Source organism: Scomber scombrus, chromosome 15 (assembly GCF_963691925.1).
Source record: "Scomber scombrus chromosome 15, fScoSco1.1, whole genome shotgun sequence".
Classification (NCBI taxonomy): domain Eukaryota; kingdom Metazoa; phylum Chordata; class Actinopteri; order Scombriformes; family Scombridae; genus Scomber; species Scomber scombrus.
This window is the reverse complement of record NC_084984.1, coordinates 1,241,462-1,264,012: the sequence shown is the minus strand read 5'-3', so window position 1 is coordinate 1,264,012 and position 22,551 is coordinate 1,241,462. Positions and strand designations below refer to the sequence as shown.

The window sequence follows — 22,551 nt, the reverse complement described above, 5'->3', positions numbered from 1 at the left end:
TTCAATAAAATTGTCCTTAACAGGGCCATGCCCCCCTTCATGGTCCTGCAGGAGGCTGACAATAACCGAATCATTTGCAAACTTTACAATGAATCTTGAATCTTCTTGTATGTTCATGTTCTAAAAAGCTTCAGTCTTTCAGCTGCAGAGACTTTAAATGTGTTGATGAGAGCTGATGTGCTGCTGTGTTTCAGGGAGTCATGTGGAGGTTGGTGCTGGTGGTCAGTCTGCTGTGCTGCAGCTCTGAGGCTACAGTGTCCTGCAAGGATGAGAACGGAGCTGAAGTGGACTGGTGAGACAATACTTAGACTTCTTGCAGGTAGACATGTTGCTTCTTCCTCTAAGAATGAGATAAAACACAGATGATCCACTAAACTTTAAAAGTTGTTTCTTCTGTTTTTTAACTTGTAGACACCAAATTTTGGATTCATCAGCTACAATGATCAGCCTCCAAAGGATGTGAAGCCGAGGCCTGGTCATTCATACGGTCTCAGTAAAGGTAAACAGAGGAAGCATCTCTCTCACAGGAGAACGTGTCTTTCTGTTCTTATTGAAGCACTTCTACTATTTTACCTTCAATAATCAAACTGATGTTAGATTTGTCCTCCTGACGTCTGAACTATGAAGCAGGTTCAACATATTACAATGTCTTCTGGTTATCTGGCTTCACTGAGTCTAACAGATAACCTGACCTACTGTATGAAGCTGATTATTAACCATCAACTCTGAGTTTTCAGCTCTGAGGCCTCAGGACCATTGAGCGTTTGTTTGGGTCAATTGGGGTTCAGCTCTGTCAGTGTGGTGAAGCTGCTTCAGACGAGCTGCTGACTGACTGTTCGTGTTCACAGGAGTTGTGATGATGGAGAAGAACAATAAAGGACTCTGGCTCTTACACAGCACACCACGGTTCCCTCAAATAGGTCAAAATTTCTATCCTGAAAGTGGAACAAAAAAAGGCCAGACGTTCATCTGTGTAACATTCAAATACGGCCAGTTCAAAGCTATCGGTAATCCATCTTCATATTTACTGTGTATTAGTCTCAGTGTTTGAATTGAATGATACCATAAATGCATCTGTTCATATCTTCAGGTACACACCTGCAGTACATCAACGCTTTCCCATACCATCAACATATTCCACCAGACTTTCATGGCGAGTTTCAGCAACCAAAGCCTGGACACAAAAGGACAAGAAGAATCAATATCTCAAATGACTTCAAGACGCTTACATCCGATGGAGGGAAGGATTTTAACAGCATTGCTAAACTACTGTCAAAGACAGGTGATCCAGAAGGTGAGATGCCTGCATGTTTCTGTTTAAACTCTTGAGATGGTTTTTATATCACTGCTTTCAGTTCAATTCAGAAAACTTTATTCATCCTTAAAGCAAATAAACACAAGTACATGCAGACATTTCATTTATACAGATAAAACACAATCTCAAAATATTTCAATCAGGGAAGACACAAGTTGACATGAACTCAGAAGTTTTCTGTGATAGTTTTTGGTGTTGACCCTGCTGATTAAATGGATAAATGTGAATGTAGCCCTATAAATAACATCGAGTCACTGAATTTGTGGTGTTTAAACTCATATCCACAAAGTGAAAATGTGAATAAAAGCAGGTAGAAGCACAGCTACAGTGAGCTGTGTGGGTGATTAGTCTCAGCTTTTAGAAGTGTATTTCTGACAGATGGTCACTTGTTCAGTGTCCAGTAAAGAAAGTTTTCATGTAGCTGACAGTAAAAGATGAAAATCAACCAGCTCTCCTGTTTCCTCTCTGTATGAACAATGCTTCTTTTCCACACAGCAGTTTGGATAAAATATGTTTTGGAGCAGATTATGAATTAATTTCTCTTCCACATTATCCAATAGATTTTAGGTCCTGTTTAACCAACTAACCAATCAGAACAAAGTGGGAGGAGTCTGGATCAACATGAAACTCTCCACCAGAACCAAAGATTAACAACAGCATTAAAAAATATCTGATTCTTTAATTAGTCAAAACTACAAGACTGTGGACATAAAAACTGAAGGAGAGAAGTCAACTACGACTCCCAGGGTGCATTTCAGCAAAAAACAGCCAATCGCAGAGCTTAAAATTCAGTCAGCTCAGAAACAAAGTGTAAATAATATAAACTGGTGTCAGATTATAAATCTGTATGAACAGTCCACAAAACTAAGTTTGATATATTTTCAGTACAGCAGGAAAAGTATAAAATAACATTTTATGTATTTATATTTATTTCAACTATTACTGAAACAGCTTAGATGGACAGTTCAGTATAAATAACGTCTGGCACAGATGTGAACAGTCTGTGTAACGTGTCTCCTGTTGTTGTTCTTGTTGTTGCAGTTGGAGATCTTTATGTGACTATTTCAAAAGCTGTCGGCAGTGATGTGAGAGTCCAGACCTGGGGCTGCCAGAAGGGTCGTGATAGTCCCTTCTGCCCTACAAGTGGGAAAAAAGTGCATAACATCCAATCTGTACAACCTGATTCAAAGTGGAAAGAATGGGGAGCTAAAGTTGATCATTCAAAGTGGTGTGTAGCTATGGATCAAAATAAACCCTGGACCTGTATTGCTGATGTAAACAGATCAAAGTCACAGTATGGGAGGCCAGGGGGGGCACTGTGTGTTAAAGATGAAGAAATAGCAAAAATATTCAGGACATTTGTAAAGAGTGTGGACAACTGTTCAGGTCGAGGTAAAAGGGATACTGAAATTTGCCCAGACCCAGACGAAGACTTGGACCCAGAGCCAGAGCCAGAGCCAGACTCTGACTCAGACTCAGACAGTTGAATAATTTAATTTAATGACTAAATCAAGTTCAGTCACAGTCGAGCTAACGTGTTTGTAGATTCTGTCATACGTACGGAGGTAAAATGTCAAATGTTGTGATATACTTCATTAATCAATCAATCAATTAATCAATCACACAGCACGATTGGCCGATGTGTTGAATGATGATTTGTAACTGAGTGAAGTTTCTCCTTTAGAGGAACCAAAGTGTCTGTGTTGACGAATTCATTAAAATGTGACAGAAACTCCTCGTTGTCTTTGTGATCGTCACTTCTGTTTCTCAACATGTTTGTCTTCAGTCACACAGCTGCAGAGCTTCATGACTTCAACCTGACAACACACATTCATCAAGTCCTGTGTTGAACTTATAAGCAAACAACCTTTTAAAGATCTGCTATTCTGATTCTAAACATCTCTGTGACATTTTATTCACCAAAAGTTGTTTAGATTTCTCTAAATCCATCTTCTGCAGAGCAAATATCACTAACTTCAAGTTTCCATCTAAATATAGTAAACATTTTAACCAAATGTCCTGTTTCCATCCACTGCTGCTGTGTGAATATAAACAGCAGGTGGCGCCAATTTTCCAGCCATAGCAGTTCTAGTTAAGAGTTAAAATGAGTAGAAACAGGTCATACAGAGAGGCCCAAACACAGTCCACCTTAATACAACTTAATTCAGATTTCCATTTAGGTTTCCAGTTCATTAAAAGAGATCAATATCATACCATCACTGTGTAGGCTGGACCTACTTTTTGTAATCTAATAAGGCTAACTGATAAAGTGAAGACACAGAAGAGCTGAATGCTCAAAAACACTCAATAAACAAACTTAATTCAAAAGCTTTAAGTCATATTGCAGATGGCTTTGATTTAAAATGTTTACATATAATCTTTCTGTGAATGATGAATCAGCAGCAGAAGCAGCAGTAACAGTAACAGCAGCAGCAGCAGTAACAGTAACAGCAGCAGTAACAGTAACAGCAGCAGCAGCAGCAGCAGTAACAGTAACAGCAGCAGTAACAGTAACAGCAGCAGCAGCAGCAGCAGTAACAGTAACAGCAGCAGTAACAGTAACAGCAGCAGTAACAGTAACAACAGCAGCAGTAACAGTAACAGCAGCAGTAACAGCAGTAACAGCAGCAGCAGCAGTAACAGTAACAGCAGCAGTAACAGCAGCAGCAGCAGTAACAGTAACAGCAGCAGCAGCAGTAACAGTAACAGTAACAACAGCAGTAACAGCAGCAGCAGTAACAGTAACAACAGCAGCAGCAGTAACAGTAACAGTAACAACAGCAGCAGCAGTAACAGTAACAGCAGCAGTAACAGCAGCAGCAGTAACAGTAACAACAGCAGTAACAGCAGCAGCAGTAACAGTAACAACAGCAGCAGCAGTAACAGTAACAGTAACAACAGCAGCAGCAGTAACAGTAACAGCAGCAGTAACAGCAGCAGCAGCAGTAACAGTAACAACAGCAGTAACAGTAACAACAGCAGCAGTAACAGCAGCAGTAACAGTAACAGTAGCAGTAACAGTAACAGCAGCAGCAGTAACAGCAGCAGCAACAGTAACAGTAACAGCAGCAGTAACAGTAACAGTAACAGCAGCAGCAGCAGCAGTAACAGTAACAGCAGTAACAGTAACAGTAACAACAGCAGCAGCAGCAGCAGTAACAGTAACAGTAACAGCAGCAGTAACAGTAACAACAGCAGCAGTAACAGCAGCAGCAGCAGCAGCAGTAACAGTAACAGTAACAGCAGCAGTAACAGTAACAGTAACAGTAACAGCAGCAGCAGCAGCAGCAGTAACAGTAACAGCAGCAGCAGTAACAGCAGCAGTAGCAGTAATGTAGTAATGTAGTGCTAGACATCAGCCAAAGCCCTGAATCACCCAGCAGAAGTGTTGAGGAGCAGGTAGAAGTTGAACATGATGAGCATCTGTGACAGGTTGCATCTGTATGTGGTTTTTATGGTGGATGTTTTTATGTGTATGGTGCAGGAAGGACTGCCAGCCACACAGGACTTGCTCTCAGTCTGGTTCTCTTTACTGGTGACACACAGTCGTTATCCACTGTGTTATGCAACGGCAATCATTCAGATCTCCAGCTTGGGGGTATTAAATACATTTTCACATCTCAATGCTAATATAGTCTTTTTCCATACTCTTCAGTATAAAACAAACATGTGATCGTATAGTGGTAATGTTATGTATGATTCTCTAATGACCATCTAAACAATGAGAGCTATTTTCTTTTACATTTACAATAAATGCTCCGGCCGTTATGTAGAAAACATTATGGCCAGAGTGGCTAGCTAATTAGCATTAGCTACACATGTAAACAAAACTATCACTCGTGGATAAAGTTACTATTTCTGCACATAAATGTCTGTAACTTTCCAGTTACATGCTAGTAATGCTTACAGTAAAAATACATGCTACTCACAGCTTCAAAATATAAACATAGAAACATTAGTCCCATGTACCCACCTGCAGTTTGGGAGTATTTTCCTTAGCTGAGGAATCCTATCTATGCAGTACCGCTATTAACCCACCAGATGGCTCCAAAACAATACATATGTAAGACACTGAGCCTCACATAAACTACCATACTGGGGATTGTTTGTATACAGCTTCAGTATTATAAGGAAGAAATTGACAATAGTTAATCATATAAATAAATAATATTTGGTATAATATTGTGAGGAGATATCAGGACAACCCTGTTAAGGAGAAAGTCAAGGGCTGTTTTTTTATTCCCAGTCCGTCCCTGCTGTGTCCCACAAATGTTCCCATCACTCTTCATCACCACACTTTTACTTTTATCTGTTACAGTTTGTAGTCGAAATATTCCCATATTGGTCTGTGACGTTTTCTTCTTCTTTCCAGAAAATCATGAATTGCACGTTAAGCATTTTCTTCTTGTGTGTTATGCAGCAGCCGCTCTGCTGCCCCCTACTGGTACTAGCCCGTTATTACAAGAAGTCAAACTGGACAGAATAAAGTAAAAATAGAGAAAATGAATCTAAAACTAAAACTAAGCTGATTTTTATCTGCAATTCACTTTAGTTTTAGTTAGTTTTGCATTGTTCATTGTAGTTTTTATTTTATATAGTTTTTAAAACTCTTTTTTTATTTCAGTTAATTAAATTATTTTTTCACTGCTAGTTTTAGTTAACTATAATAACCCTGTATCAAAACACATGACATATCTCTTCCTGTCTTTGTTCATATTTATCTATTAGCTACTATGACTTACAAATACTAGTAATAGCACTACTTGCGCAAAGTCATATAAGATTGGGTGAACTTTTTGTAAATGCCTCTGACACATTATGAGCAAACATACACAGGAAAAGACGTGATAATATAAAAATACTGATTTTATAACCCTCTCCCCCAAAAGATTGCCCCACCCACATTATCAATACCTCCGACGCCCATGGCTCACTCATAAGAGATATTGCGCTAATCTGCAGCTGAGAGCAACACACAGCTGGCTGTATGTCACAATAGTGAGACTGGGTGTGTCACAGACAACTGCAGTCAGTGTTTGTATAATAATATGGCACAGTAATATGTTTGTAATAAAGCAGAACTTATTAATGAAACCTGACCATCAACACTGTATGGACATTTGTATTGTTGAGAAGCTGAAATTATTAGTAGCCTAGTGTCTGACTGAGTGAGCAGTGCAGTGTGCGGTCAGAAAGTCTTCACATACTGAGAGGCATCACAGCAGCAATGCAATGTAGCTCAGTGTGTATGTGTTGTTACAACAAGGCATTGTGATGCAGAGTTCATCGGTCTTACAGCATCCTGATTATGTTACTGACTACATTTTTTAACATGTGAATAGTAATTGTATTGAAATACATTTTTAAAGTCACCCTCCTGACTCTGGAGTCATAGTTTACCTCAGTGTTTTAACTATTCTTATCCATTTCTCATTCAAATGTGACTGCTGAAAAATTAAATGACTGTATGATGCAGTTAGTCTGTTAGATAACATTCAGCAGATAACATGGAGGTCAGTTGGTCATTTTGGAGGAGGTGCACAGGGATACAGGTATAAAACCATGAGATGAGCTCAGGTGAAGCAGTGAGCGACAGTCTGGAACAGCAGAGAACAGTTTGAAGAGGACGAAGCATCATTCCTGACTGAAACTGAGGCTGAAAACAGGTGATATGTTTTTTATTTTTGGTTTAACGTGTTGAACTCTTCTTCCTCCTGACTGAAGTTTGATATTCAGTTCACAGAAAACATTTAAAACTATTCCTGCTACGACTGGACAGAAGAAAGCAGAAATACTATTTATACTAATTCATATTTCAGATGTTACACCAGAATATAAAGATATAAGATATATTACACTTTAAACTAATTGAAGCTTCAGCCGTCCAAATGAGTCAAATCTTCATCTTCTATGTTTCAACGTTACAGTGTTTTTAGTAGCAAAGTCTTTTTGTTACTATACTTCCACCACAGCTCAACAGTGAAACACTAAGAAGGAATCTGATGCTAAAAAGACTGTAAATGTGTCAGATATCACTTGATATGACTAACTCAGACTGATGAAGCTCAATAGAAGTTGATCATCTACTTTTAAATGACTGTGTGGACTCACTGTGGATACAGTCCTCCATCACTGAACACTGAAAGCACATTTGAAGGAGATCTTTTACATCTTCTTCGTGTTCTAAAAAGCTTCAGTCTTTCAGCTGCAGAAACTTTAAATGTGTTGATGAGAGCTGATGTGCTGCTGTGTTTCAGGGAGTCATGTGGAGGTTGGTGCTGGTGGTCAGTCTGCTGTGCTGCAGCTCTGAGGCTTCAGTGTCCTGCAAAGATGAGAAGAACAATGAAGTGGACTGGTGAGACAACACTTAGACGACTTGCAGGCAGACATGTTGCTTCTTCCTCTAAGAAAGAGATAAAACACAGATGTGTGGGCCCAGCAGCAGCAGATGTTTGCTGTCTGCTCTTCAGCATGAAACCACACAAGTTAAAAGATGCACTAACAGTCAGAATCAGCCAATCAGAGCAAAATGAGACAGTGTTCAGGTCATTCAGTTGGTGTCCATGCTGGCAGCGTCTCTATAGATGTCTGCTGGTCCATCAGCTCTCAGCAGATGTTGGTGACTCTTCCTCTGCTGCCACCAGGAGAACCATCAGAATCACAACCAGCTTTTAAAGTATGTTCAAACCTGCATGAACTGAACTGTGAACAACATCTCACAGCAATCTGTCCAACAGTTGTTGAGATATTTAAGTCCAAAGCAAAGTTATGGACCGACTGACTGACCACACACTGTGGAGAAAACTAGAAGACACATATCAGTAAAACACTTCAACTAAGGAGCCATGCTTCATAATAAGCTCGGGTTGGAGGAGATGTGTGATTAATCACTGTCTGCATATATGTGGTTTATAGTAAGAAGGTTACTAAATACATATACTGATAAACAAACAACTGAATGTTTTATAGGTCAGTTAAAGTCATGAACATCTGTGTTTGTTCTTCAGTTTCCTCCTCAACGTCTCTATTATGTTCTGATTTCTGTCTTCTCTCACTGTTTCATCAGGTACATCTTATACAAGACTCCCAAAAGTCAGGAGAACCAGCTGACTGGTTTGGACTATGTTTACATTTATCCAGATAACAACAACAAGGTTAAATCTCGTCTTAACACAAAGCCCATCAATGATCCTAACGGCATCCTGGCAAACACCCTGCGCCAGCACTTAGATTACAACGAAGCTTCTCCGGTGAGTATTATTTTAGAGACACAGCATCCTGTTTCTATTTTACGTTTTTTATAGTGATCGATTGTTCTCTCTGTGCATCATCTGTACACACACACACACACACACACACACACACACACACACACACACACACACACACACACACACACACACAGTAGTTAATCTGTCATTTTTACAATTAACTCTCCTGTTGTCCTTGAGTCAAGGAAGGAAGAGAGGAGGAAGGAAAGATGGAAGGGAGGAAGAAGGAAGGAAAGGAGGGAGGAAGGATGGAAGGGAGGAAGGGAGGAAGGAAAGGAGGGAGGAAGTATGGAAGGGAGGAAGAAGGAAGGAAAGGAGGGAGGGAGGAAGGAAGGAAGGAAGGGAGGAAGAAGGAAGGAAAGGAGGAAGGGAGGGAGGAAGGAAGGAAGGAAAGGAGGACAAAGGAAGGGAAGGAGGGAGGAAGGAAATATGGAAGGGAGGAAGAAGGAAGGAAAGGAAAGAAGGAAGGGAGGAAGGCAAGGAAGGAAGGAAGGAAGGACGGACGAAAGAAGGAAGGAAGGAAGGTAGGAGGGAGGGAGAAAGGAAAAGAGGAAGGGAGGAAGGAAAGGAAGGTAGGAGGGAGGGAGAAAGGAAAAGAGGAAGGGAGGAAGGAAAGGAAGGAAGGAGGGAGGGAGAAAGGAAAAGAGGAAGGGAGGAAATAAAGAACAGTCAAAACAGACGGGGTCAATTTGACCCGGGAGGACGACCGAAGGTTAATTAATTCTGATAAATATTATGACAAACCACTATGACATTTTTTAAAAATATGTTGATGTAATCCTTTATTTCTATTTTTTGTATGTTTGTATGACGCTGCCTGTCCCTGTGTGTGTAACAGGCAGAGTGTACATTGTGCACCCGCCTATTAAAATCTTAATAATGTGACCTTAAAATAACAGTGAAATATGCGCCGCTGACTTCAGACCTGGTTTTTGTTGGTCAATAACACAATCGCCTTCCTCTGTCTCAAAATAGCAACGTGCCTACAATGCGCCTGACCAACACGCCCATGGATGAGTTCAAGTGTGTTTTGCTATTTAGACAACGTGGGCGCAGGACGGGAAAATGACAACTGTGTCTGTCTGAAACTAACAAAGACTTCATGACAGCAGAAAGTCTGACTTTAACTCAAAGACAGCAGATTAACCTCCTTCATCTCTGAGTTTTCTTTAAACTTTACATCATTACAGACATTTTTTTGTTGTGACAATCAACAGATCCACTAAACTTTAAAAGTTGTTTCTTCTGTTTTTTACTTATAGACACCAAATTTTGGATTCATCAGCTACAGTGATCAGCCTCCAAAGGATGTGAAGCCGAGGCCTGGTCATTCACACGGTCACAGTAAAGGTAAACAGAGGAATCTCTCTCACAGGAGAACGTGTCTTTCTGTTCTTATTGAAGCACTTCTACTACTTTACCTTCAATAATCAAACTGATGTTAGATTTGTCCTCCTGACATCTGAACTATGAAGCAGGTTCAACATATCAGGATGTCTTCTGGTTATCTGGCTTCACTGAGTCTAACAGATAACCTGAACTATGAAGCTGATTATTAACCATCAACTCTGAGTTTTCAGCTCTGAGTGCGTTCATGTGAAAGAGGCGAGTTGTTAATTATGAGCTACATCATCAGAACCATGAATGAACTCTTCATATAATATGAGATGAAACAGTGATAACAAAAACCTGCAGAAAACTTCAGTTTTACTGACAGAAAAAAGTCAAATTGATCAAAGGGAAATGTAAATGACAGTCTGTAATCATACAAGAAGAAGAAGAAACACTGTGAATTATTTCCACATATTAGAAATAGACTAAGGCTTAAAATACATGCAGGTAATATCATTATACATGACTGAAGTACAGAGTGAGGATTGTTTGCTGTTTAGTTGGATGATAAAGAATCCATCTGAATATGTCACATTGTAAACTTAAAGTGATGTCAGACTGTTTCTGCTACTGAAACAAAGAGTGTAAAAGTAGTTAATGTATGATGAGGTCTGTCTCACTCTAATTTATAAAATCATTATCATTGCAGCTAATTAACAATGTGTTTTTTATTAACAGTTCTCATCACACAGTCGTCAGCTGTGACACATAAAATCAGATAAAATCATCATCATGTGTTTAATGTCATAAATTATCAGTTTGTTAGAAGCGCTGTTTTAAAGAGAGATCTGATTGGTCAGCGGTCGGCGTTGACAGAAGTGAACCAGCGTCGTAGGACTGAAAACTCAGAGTTAACCTCAAATCCTGCTTGGTAGTTCAGGCCTCAGGACCATTGAGCGTCTGTTTGGGTCAGTTGGGGTTCAGCTCTGTCAGTGTGGTGAAGCTGCTTCAGACAAGCTGCTGACTGACTGTTCATGTTCACAGGAGTTGTGATGATGGAGAAAGACAAAACTGGACTCTGGCTCTTACACAGCACACCACAGTTCCCTCAAAAAGGGCAACATTTCTACCCTGAAAGTGGATCAAAAAAAGGCCAGACGTTCATCTGTGTAACATTCAACTACGACCAGTTCAAAGCTATCGGTAATCCATCTTCATATTTACTGTGTATTAGTCTCAGTGTTTGGATTGAATGATACTATAAATGTGTCTGTTCATATCTTCAGGTACACACCTGCAGTACATCAACGCTTTCCCATACCATCAACATATTCCACCAGACTTTCATGTTGAGCTTCAGCAACCAAAACCTGGAGAGAAAAGAAAAATAATCGATATCTCAAATGAATTCCAGGAGCTTAAATCCAGTAACAACAAGGCGTTTAACAGCATTGCTAAACAAGTGTCAGAGACAGGTGATCCAGAAGGTGAGTTTCTTGCATGTTTCTGTTTTAACTCTTGAGATGGTTTTCATATCACTGCTGTCAGTTCAATTCAGAAAACTTTATTCATCCTTAAAGCAAATAAACACAAGTACATGCAGAATTTCTCTTCCACATTATCCAATAGATTTTAAGTCCTCTTCAACCAAGTAGCCAATCATAACGAAGTGGGAGGAGTCTGGATCAACATGAAACTAGCATCAACAAATATCTGATTCTTTAATTAGTCAAAACTACAAGACTGTGGACATAAAAACTGAAGGAGAGACATCAACTACGACTCCCAGGGTGCATTTAAGCAAGAAACAGCCAATTGCAGAGCTTAAAATTCAGTCAGCTCAGAAACAAAGTGTAAATAATATAAAGTAATATAAAAGTCCACAGATGTGAACAGTCTGTGTAACGTGTCTCCTGTTGTTGTTCTTGTTGTTGCAGTTGGAGATCTTTATGTGACTATTTCAAAAGCTGTCGACAGTGATTTGATAGTCCAGACCTGGGGCTGCCAGGCGGGGCATGATCATCCCTTCTGCCCTACAAGTGGGAAAAAAGTGCAAAACATCCAATCTGTACAACCTGATTCAAACTGGAAAGAATGGAGAGCTACAGTCGATCATTCAAAGTGGTGTGTAGCTATGGATCAAAATAAACCCTGGACCTGTATTGCTGATGTAAACAGATCAAAGTCACAGTATGGGAGGCCAGGGGGGGCACTGTGTGTTAAAGATGAAGACATAGCAAATATATTCAGGACATTTGTAAAGAGTGTGGATGACTGTTCAGGTCGAGGTAAAAGGGATGATGAAAGTTGCCCAGACCCAGACCCAGACTCAGACTTAGACCCAGAGCCACAGCCAGACTTAGACATAGACCCAGAGCCACAGACAAAGCCAGGCTTAGACTTAGACTTAGAAATAAAGTTCACTGTCACATTCGAGCTAAAAGGTTCGTAGATTCTGTCATACACACAGAGGTAAAATGTGTGTGTTATACTTCATTAATCAATCAATTAATTAACCAATCAATCAATTAACCAATGAATCAATCACACAGCAGGATTGGCTGATGTGTTGAATGATGATCTGTAACTCTGTCTGTACTGAGTGAAGTTTCTCCTTTAGAGGAACCAAAGTGTCTGTGTTGATAAATTCATTAAAATGTGAGAGAAACTCCTCGTTGTCTTTGTGATCGTCACTTCTGTCTCTCAACATGTTTGTCTTCCGTCACACAGCTGCAGAGCTTCATGACTTCAACCTGAAAACACACATTCATCAAGTCCTGTGTTGAACTTATAAGCAAACAACCGTTTAAAGATCTGCTATTCTGATTCTAAACATCTCTGTGACATTTTATTCACCAAAAGTTGTTTAGATTTCTCTAAATTCATCTTCTGCAGAGCAAATTTGTCCAGTGTGGCTACTAGCGTAAAGTCATGTATGATTGGGTGAACTTTTTATAAATGCCTCCTACACATTATGAGCAAACATACACAGGAAAAGACTTAATAATAATGCCCTCCAAGTGGGAAAAAAGTGCATAACATCCAATCTGTACAACCTGATTCAAAGTGGGTAGAATGGAGAGCTACAGTTGATCATTCAAAGTGGTGTGTAGCTGAGGATACAGACTGGACCTGTATTGCTGATGTAAACAGATCAAAGTCACAGTATGGGAGGCCAGGGGGGGCACTGTGTGTTGAGGATGAACAAATAGCAAAAATATTCAGGACATTTGTAAAGAGTGTGGATGACTGTTCAGGTCAAGGTAAAAGGAATGATGAAAGTTGCCCAGACCCAGACTCAGACTCAGACTCAGACAGTTGAATAATTTAATTTAATGACTAAATCAAGTTCACTGTCACAGTCGAGCTAACATGTTTGTAGATGCTGTCATACGTACAGAGGTAAAATGTGTGTGATATACTTAATTAATCAATCAATCAATCAATCAATTAATCAATCACACAGCAGGATTGGCCGAGTTCGAGTGGAAAGTGATGATAAACGTTGCCCAGACTCAGACACTTAGACCCAGAGCCATTTGAGTCAATCAATCTTTTTTTTTTTTTTTTGGGGGGGGGGTAAAGAGTTCAGCGGGATGCGATCTCATTGGACTCTGAGCGGCTGCTCGTTCCGGGTGGTCTCTGGAGGCGCTGTCTCTCGGCTCCAGGCGATGAGCAGCTGAGGTGATTAGGTGCTTTTGGTGGTGCAGAGCGCAACTGATTTGACTTAATACGTTGTTCAATAAAGCTTCAAAAGGCGGAGCTGGCCAAGCGTCTAACTCTCAAAGTGAAAATCGTCAAATAAACTATTACTGTGTAGAAAGTCACACAGCTGATTGGCGACTGCTTTCTCAATGATCTTGGAGAGAAAGGGGAGGTTAGATATCGGCCTATAGTTGGCTAGAACACATGAATCAAGAGGAGGCTTCTTAAAAGTGGTTTATTACAGCTACCTTAAAGGACTGTGGTATATATCCTGTTACTAAAGACAGATTGATCATATCTAATAAGGAAGTGCTAACTGAGAGAAAGACTTCGTTAAGCAGCCTAGTTGGAATTGAGTCTAGAGACAGGATGATGGTTTGGATGAAGTAATCATTGAAGCTAATTATGTAAGGTCGACTGGAACAAGAATTTAATGACTAAATAAAGTTCACTGTCACAGTCGAGCTGACATGTTTGTAGATTCTGTCAAACACACAGAGGTGAAATGTCAAATGTGTGTGATTACATTTCTCTAAATTCATGTTCTGCAGAGTAAATTCCACTTACTTCAAGTTTCAATCTAAATGTAATAAACATTTTAACCAAATGTCCTGAAAAATAAAATAAAATGTTGTGAATGCTTGTTTCCATCCACTGCTGCTGTGTGAATATAAACAGCAGGTGGCGCCAATTTTCACCTTAATACAATTTGATTCAGTTTCCATTTAGGTTTCCAGCTTATTACAGGAGATCAATATCATACCATCATTGTGTAGGCTGGACCTACTTTTTGTGATCTAATGAAATTAACTGATAAAGTAAAGAGGCAGAAGAGCTGAATGCACAAAAACACTCAATAAACAAACTTGACTAAGAAGGCCCAAGTGGAGGAGTTTAACCTTCCTGTCGTCCTCCCGGGTCAAATTGACCCCGTCTGTTTTGACTGTTCCTTCTTTCCTTCCTCCATCCCCTTCTTCCCCCCTACTTTCCTCCCTTCCTTCTTTCCTCTGTCCTTCTTTCCTTCCTTCCTCCCTTCCTCTTTTCCTTTCTCCCTCCCTCCCTCCTTCCTTCTTTCCTCCGTCCTTCCTTCCTCCCTTCCTTCTTTCCTTCCCTCCCTCCTTTCCTTCCTTCCTTCCTTCTTCCTTCCTCCCTCCCTCCTTTCCTTCCTTCTTCCTTCCTCCTTTCCTTCCTTCTTCCTCCCTTCCTTCCTTCCTCCCTTCCATCCTTCCTTCCTCCCTTCCATCCTTCCTTCCTCCCTCCCTTCCTTCCTTCCTTCCTTGACTTGAGGACAACAGGAGGGTTAAGTATCTGGGGGTCTTGTTCACAGTGAGGGTCAGACGGATGGGTGAGATTGACAGGTTGATGGGTGCAGCATCACCGGACCGTCCTGGTGCAGAAAGAGCTGAGCCCGAAGGTGAAGCTCTCAGTTTAGCAGTCAGTCTACGTCCCAACCCTCACCTATGCTCACCAGCTTTGAGTAGTGATCCAAAGTAAGGCTGGGCAAAGTATCGGTATCATCATATGAGACTAGATATCGTCTTACAATTTGGATATCGTAATATCATGATATAACGTAGGTGTTTTTTCCTGGTTTTCTAGTCGGTCTATTATTCGCCTTTTACACACTTTGTCATTATTCTGCCCTCCTTAGGTGTAACTGCTAATTTGGTGTATTGTTATATCATGATATGGCATAAGAGTTTCTTTTTCGGTTTTAAAGGCGGCGTTACAGTAAAATAATGTCATTTTCTGAACTTACCAGATTGTTCTAGCTGTTTTATTATTAGTCAATTACTCACTTTGTCATTATATCGACATTACTGACGATTATTTGTCAAAAACCTCATTGTGTAAATATTTTGTGAAGGCACCAAAATTCATCCCTACAATATCAGGGCGATATCAAGGTATTTGGTCAAAAATATTGTGATATTTGATTTGTTTAAATATTTGGATGGATGATAGATAGATTGATGATAGATGACGGATGGATGGATGGATGGATGATAGATGGATGGATGATGGATGATAAATGATGGATGGATGGATGGAGGATGGATGATGGATGATGGATGGATGGATGATGGATGATAAATGATGGATGGATGGATGGATGGATGATGGATGATTTATATAAAAACTCTCAGTCGGTAAAATGCAGCTCTTTATTTTTCAGTTTTTTCGTTTCCAGGCAAACAAACAAACGCAACTTTTTAGCGTTAATAGAAAATAAACTAACGTATGATTGGCACATTAAAACTTTACAGTAAATACAAAATGCATTAGTGGGACTGAAGGGTCCAAACAGTGTTTAACGCCGCTGCTCATCAGGTGACCAGAAACCTCCATGATGATGAGGATGATGACTTTAATTCAAACGACGAGGTTCATCCTCAGGAGGAGACGGACAGTTCCTGGTTTTTTTCCTGGCGGAGACTCTTCAGGTGATTTTTTAAATTATTTTCAGGTTAACTCTTTGCAGCTTTGGACGTGTTGTAGACAACGTTGTTGAAGCCTTCTCTGTTTCGGGCGATCTCGATAGCAAAGAATTGAGCTCTGGTGGCTGAAAAGAAGAAGAAGAAAAACAGATGAGTCTTTTCTGTGAAGTATGACGGAGTATTAGGGCCAGACTTTTTTTTTTTTTTAATTACGAGAATAAAGTCATAATATTACGAGAATTCAATCGTAACATTACGAGAAAAAAGTCATATTATTACGAGAATAAAGTCATAATATTACGAGAATAAAGTCGTAACATTACGAGAAAAAAGTCATATTATTACGAGAATAAAGTCGTAAAATTACGAGAAAAAAGTCATAATAATACGAGAATAAAGTTGTAACATTACGAGAATAAAGTCATAATAATACGAGAATAAAGTCATAATATTACGAGAATAGAGTCATAATAATACGAGAATAAAATCATAATAATACGAGAATAAAGTTGTAACATTACGAGAATAAAGTCGTAACATTATGAGAATAAAGTCATAATAATACGAGAATAAAGTCGTAACATTACGAGAATAAAGTCATAATATTACGAGAATAAAGTCATAATATTACGAGAATAAAGTCGTAACATTACGAGAAAAAAAGTCATAATATTACGAGAATAAAGTCGTAATATTACGAGAATAAAGTCGTAACTTTACGAGAAAAAAGTAATTATTACGAGAATAAAGTCGTAATATTACGAGAATAAAGTCGTAACATTACGAGAATAAAGTCATAATATTCACAATAACTAATTTATAAATGATTTATTCATGTTTATTATAACTAGACATGAACATCCAAGAAACACTGTGGTACAAACACAGTGCTAGCTGAGCGGGTTAAGATGACGATAGTTCACACAACACATCGTGGTTTTTAATAATTAGTCGGTAAACTCGTTGTCTGAAGCAGGCTGGAAAATATGCACTTTTATTTACAGTTAAAACATTTCGCTGTGTGTTTCAGCTTCTGTCAAACTAACTGAGCTGCGGCGGCTTCCTGTCTGAGCTTTCAAAATAAAACCTTTGTTATTGCGCGTGTTAGTATATATTTCTATATATGGCTGACAGCTGACACACCAGTTAAGGTATAAGTGTCTCGCTTTCTGTGGTTAATGTCTAGTTTACTTGATTAGAACTATGAAAAGATCATGAGAGAGAAGGAGGGAGGGAGGAAAGGAGGAAGAAGGAAGGAAAGAAAGGAGGAAGAAGGGAAGGAGGGAGGAAGGAGGGAGGAAAGGAGGAAAGGAGGAAGGAAGGAAGGAAGGAAGGAAAGAAGGACGGGAAGAAAAGGGGATGGAGGAAGGAAAGAAGGAAGGGAGGAAAGAGAGGAAGGAAATAAAGAGAGAAGGAGGGAGGAAAGAAGGAACAGTCAAAACAGACGGGTCAATTTGACCCGGGAGGACGACACAAAGGTTAAAGATATGCAACCTTTGCTGCCATGGCAACAGTGAACACCACGATTAATTGACATGAGCGAGATTAAGCCGATTAGAGTTTCTAAATGTCAGTTTCGATTATTTTCTGATTAACTGCCCGGCCCTACGTCCAACAGAAGTAGTTATGGTGCCAGGTCTATCCTCACTCACCGAAGATGGTGTTCTCCTCGTTGTAACCCTTCTCACAGTCCAGACGCAGCAGAGTGCCGTAGTTGAAATCTTCGATGAGTCCTTCAAACTGGTTACAGAACGGACGCCACGTCTGAAGAGAGACGCACAGTCAGAGTTAAAGAACCGTAAATATGTGAAATATGTGAAACTGAAAGAGAAGAAAGTTTATACAGCTGATAAAATTTACTTTGGAGCCGATTCACCTGAAATATCTCAGCTCAGAGTCCTGCAGCCGTTCAGGTATCCGATGGACCACGAGTCCAAAGTCAGTTTGAGTCATTTTTTAACCCTTTATAGTTCTGCTCCACCGTTTGGTAGAAGTCCCTTTGTGTCATAAACTAAATCTATTGAACACATTTAACTTTTAGGTCAATGTTTAGCACTTGTATGAGGTATGTAATGCACAGACAGACCACCAGGTTGCGTTATGGTTGCTATAGATACAGGTTGTTCTATGGTTGCTATAGATACAGGTTGTTCTATGGTTGCTATAGATACAGGTTGTGTTATGGTTGCTATAGATACAGGTTGTCCTATGGTTGCTATAGATACAGGTTGTTCTATGGTTGCTATAGATACAGGTTGTGTTATGGTTGCTATAGATACAGGTTGTGTTATGGTTGCTATAGATACAGGTTGTGTTATGGTTGCTATAGATACAGGTTGTGTTATGGTTGCTATAGATACAGGTTGTGTTATGGTTGCTATAGATACAGGTTGTGTTATGGTTGCTGTTGGGGAGTTTAATCTGAAGCATATTTAATAAACTGATGCTATGTTTTGAATATAAATCTGTAAATTTAACGTGTGACTCGCCTCTTTGGCTTCGTCAGATTTGAGGTCTTCAGCTTTCAGCAGCTTGAGGTCGAGATCTTTGAACGTTTCTCTGAAGGACGAGTAGATTGTATCGTCCAGCTTCGTCAGCTTCAGAAACGCCGGATCCACGGATGAAATGAGCTGAAGACAGAAAGAAAGAAGAGAGTTAATTAATGTGTTAAATCATGTTAAGAACGTTAATATAAATATGAATGAATCAGTTAAGATGAGTTCAGATTAGAGCTGCAGCTACGACGTTCAGCCACTAGATGTCACTCTGCAGCCGCTCAGATAAAAACAGCTGCTGTAACCTTCCCGTCGTCCTCCCGGGTCAAATTGACCCGTCTGTTTTGACTGTTCCTTCTTTCCTTCCTTCCGCCTGTCCTCCCTCCCTCCTTCCTTCTCTTTCCTCCCTTCCTGCTTTCCTTCCTCCATCCCCCCTCTTTCCTTCCTTCCCTCCTTCCTTCCTCCCTTCCTTCTTTCTTCTGTCCTTCCTTCCTCCCTCCCTCCTACCTTCCTTCCTCCCTTCCTTCCTTCCTTTCTTCTTCCACACTCCCTTCCATCTTTCCTTCTTCCTACCTTCCTTCCTCCCTCCATTCCTTCCATCCTCCCTTCCTTCCTTCCATCCTTCCTTCCTTTTTCCTCCTTTCCTTCCTTCTTCCTTCCATCCCTTCTTTCTTCCTCTCTTCCTTCCTTCCTCCTTTCCTTCCATCCTCCCTTCCTTCCTCCCTTCCATCCTTCCCTCCTTCCTTCCTCCTTCCTCCCTTCCATCCTCGAGGACAACAGGAGGGTTTATCAATTAAGTTGGAAAAACAACTGTTAAACTGATCAATTTCCTTTAAAATGTATGGCAACAAAGTTGAGTGAAAAAAGTGAGAGTGTGTGTGTGTGAGAGTGTGTGTGTGTGTGTTATCAGGTGTGTGTGTGTGTGTGTGTGTGTGTGTGTGTGTTATCAGGTGTGTGTGTGTGTGTGTGTGTTATCAGGTGTGTGTGTGTGTGTGTGTGATGGAGGCTCTTACATTGAAGTAAACCTCAGCGTGGTTATAAGCCTTCATCGCCCACATCATCTCAACCCGCGGCTGCAACCAAGACGTCAAAGCTTAAAACACATTTATAACATTTCAACAGAGATGAAAACACGACGGATCGACTGAAACGACAGTTGAAGTGTTTAAAGGTTCACTTACATCATTGTCATAAGATTCTGCTGGAAGAGAAAGAGCATGAGCTGCTGCGGACGCTCCCTCCACTCCCTGAAACACACACACACCAACACACACTTTAAATACACACAAGATACTTTCAACTACTTTATAAACAGTTACTGCAATAAATGTACTGCAGTATTATAGTGATGTAGTATGCAGTATTACAGTAAAAGTACTGCAGTATTATGAGTGATGTAGTATGCAGTATTACAGTAAAAGTACTGCAGTATTATAGTGATGTAGTATGCAGTATTACAGTAAAAGTACTGCAGTATTATAGTGATGTAGTATGCAGTATTACAGTAAAAGTACTGCAGTATTATGAGTGATGTAGTATGCAGTATTACAGTAAAAGTACTGCAGTATTATGAGTGATGTAGTATGCAGTATTACAGTAAAAGTACTGCAGTATTATAGTGATGTAGTATGCAGTATTACAGTAAAGTACTGCAGTATTATGAGTGATGTAGTATGCAGTATTACAGTTAAAGTACTGCAGTATTATAGTGATGTAGTATGCAGTATTACAGTAAAAGTACTGCAGTATTATAGTGATGTAGTATGCAGTATTACAGTATAAAGTACTGCAGTAGTATAGTGATGTAGTATGCAGTATTACAGTAAAGTAGTGGTTTGGTCCTCTGACTGATATATTATTATTATGACATCATTAGATTATTAATAGTGAAGCATCAGTGTTAGAGCAGCATGTTACTGTTGTAGCTGCTGGAGGTGGAGCTAGTTTACACTACTTTATATACAGTTAGCTAGTTTAGTCCAGTGGTTCCCAACCTAGGGGTGGGGCCCCTCCAAAGGGTCAGCAGATAAATGTGAGGGCTGGTGAGATGATTAAAGGGAAAGAAGAACAAACTAAGTTCTGATACACAAATGTGTTTTCAGTTTTTGGACTTTTTCTCTAATCTTTGATTTTTGCTGAAATATTGGATCATTTGAACATTTATTGAAATGAAAGCATGTGAGAAGTTTAGAGGGAAAAATCAGTATTTGGTGGAGCTGTTAACATCTCATAGACATCTGAAATGTGAGCAGACTACACACCAAGTATCTCAAACTGTACTTGAATACAGTACTTTAGTAAATGTACTTAGTTACTTTCCAGCAATGAATTCATGTTTTAAAGTCAGGAGATAAAATAAAACATCTAAAATAACTATATAAACATATGAAACAGTCCTACTCTCTTGATAAGACATGAGACATCGTCACACATGTGATTATAAAGATTTATTAGATATAATATCAGCTGTCAGTGAAGCTTCAGTGTTTATCTGCTGCTCTGTTACTACACGTGTTTTCTGTCGGCTAGCTAACATTAGCCCAGTCAGCTAGCTATCCTGCGTCGTTAAACCGTTAAATTTAACTTTTTATTAATCTATCAGACTCGTCACAGACTTTCCTGATGAGTCGGCTCACTAATAAAAGCCTAAAACACAATAAATATGTAGAAGTTGGTTTGTTTTCGTGATCCTACCAGAGCGGCGAGTCCATTATCAGACGCCATTTCTCTCAGCCAAAGATCTGCTGCTGCTCAAGATGATTCCCTGCATGGACTTTACTGCACGCATGCGCAGTGGCTCCAAAAGACCTGAGAAATATCTTTTTTTTTAAAATATATTGACACAAATTAGATTATAAACCTTCCCTTGAAACACGCAGAAAATTCAGTACAAATACATTAAAGAGACAATCGTGCATCAAGAAAATGTTTAAAGCTGAATATTAAATTAAATATGGTCGAAAATATGGTTGGACACTGCCTAAAACAAGCTAGGTGAGCAAAAAAACAACTAATCATGATGTATTCTAGAGTTTTAAATAACGGTTCTTACATTTTATGGTTATTTTTCTCCACATGAACTCGTCTGTTACAGCAGCACATAAACCTGCACAGATAGTAAACCAGTTCAGACAGTCTGACTTTAAATGCAGGGAATCATCTTGCTGGGTGAAACTCTCTGTTCTCAACTTTAACACGCTGCTGACGTCACGCGTTAAAGGGCAGATCAAACTTTTCATTTTCCTCTTTCTTTTAATTCTCTCTTTTTTAAATATCTTAAATATCTGGTTCTATCTTATATAAATAAATATATCATATCTTTTGTCCATACTGTCTTCCATTCCACATATTCTACTCTTGTAATTTTATAAAATTGAAATAAAAAATAAAAAACAACTGTTTAGCCTACAACATATACATTACCAAACCTTAAACTATATAACTGATTTACAAAAAAATGCACAGAAAATGTCTTATTTTATTTTAGCAAAAATCCAAAAGCCAAAAATATTCAGTTTATAAAGATATAAAACAGAGAAAAGCAGCAAATCCTCACATTAGAGGAGCTGGAAACATGTTTGGTAGTTTTTAAGCTTTTCTAGATTTATCTGCTCATTATTTCCTTGATTAACGCTTTAAATTCACCCAAAATAGTAAAACATGTCCATATATGTCCATCATTAGTGCTTTTAATTGCACTTTTTTGTCAGACCAACCATTGAAAAACCTACAAATATTCAGCATATGAGATAAAAGCATCAAGTACCACTAAAAATGAAACTTTGGCAACCATGTGTGAAATGGGTATGAATAAATATACATAATAATATATGAAAGTATGTTGTGTTATATATAAGATATGTGGAGGAAATGAAAGATTCAACAATATAAAAAGACACATTGATTAAAATGACAATATTAAAGTGCATTAACTGCGGCTGCTATGAATAAACAGAGAATCAGATGTTTTGTGGTGTTAAAGTTGCATAATAACG

General features: G+C 39.2%; 1 protein-coding gene and 1 long non-coding RNA gene across 2 annotated transcripts; one reads left to right on the top strand and one right to left on the bottom strand.

Moving 5' to 3' along the window:
* The first annotated feature begins 9,870 nt into the window (after nucleotides 1-9,870).
* LOC133995084 (uncharacterized) lies at nucleotides 9,871-11,228 on the top strand. Its single transcript, XR_009927139.1, has 3 exons — nucleotides 9,871-9,936; nucleotides 10,963-11,121; nucleotides 11,205-11,228. It is a non-coding gene; the product is annotated as an uncharacterized LOC133995084 (long non-coding RNA).
* A 4,551-nt stretch (nucleotides 11,229-15,779) lies between these two features.
* pbdc1 (polysaccharide biosynthesis domain containing 1) lies at nucleotides 15,780-21,293 on the bottom strand. Its single transcript, XM_062434809.1, has 6 exons — nucleotides 21,251-21,293; nucleotides 19,738-19,803; nucleotides 19,570-19,629; nucleotides 18,551-18,691; nucleotides 17,714-17,825; nucleotides 15,780-16,186 (listed from the first exon to the last, which is right to left on the bottom strand). The coding sequence occupies exons 1-6, from the start codon at nucleotides 21,278-21,280 to the stop codon at nucleotides 16,092-16,094; spliced, it is 504 nt and encodes a 167-aa protein (XP_062290793.1). The 5' UTR covers nucleotides 21,281-21,293; the 3' UTR covers nucleotides 15,780-16,091.
* Nucleotides 21,294-22,551: the final 1,258 nt, after the last annotated feature.

Coding starts and splice junctions, on each gene's coding strand:
- pbdc1 (XM_062434809.1), bottom strand. CDS start 21,280: ATGGCGTCTGATAATGGACTCGCCGCTCTG. Junction 19,630..19,737: donor CAGAATCTTATGACAATGAT/GTAAGTGAACCT, acceptor TCTTGGTTGCAG/CCGCGGGTTGAGATGATGTG. Junction 18,692..19,569: donor ACGCTGAGGTTTACTTCAAT/GTAAGAGCCTCC, acceptor TTCTGTCTTCAG/CTCATTTCATCCGTGGATCC.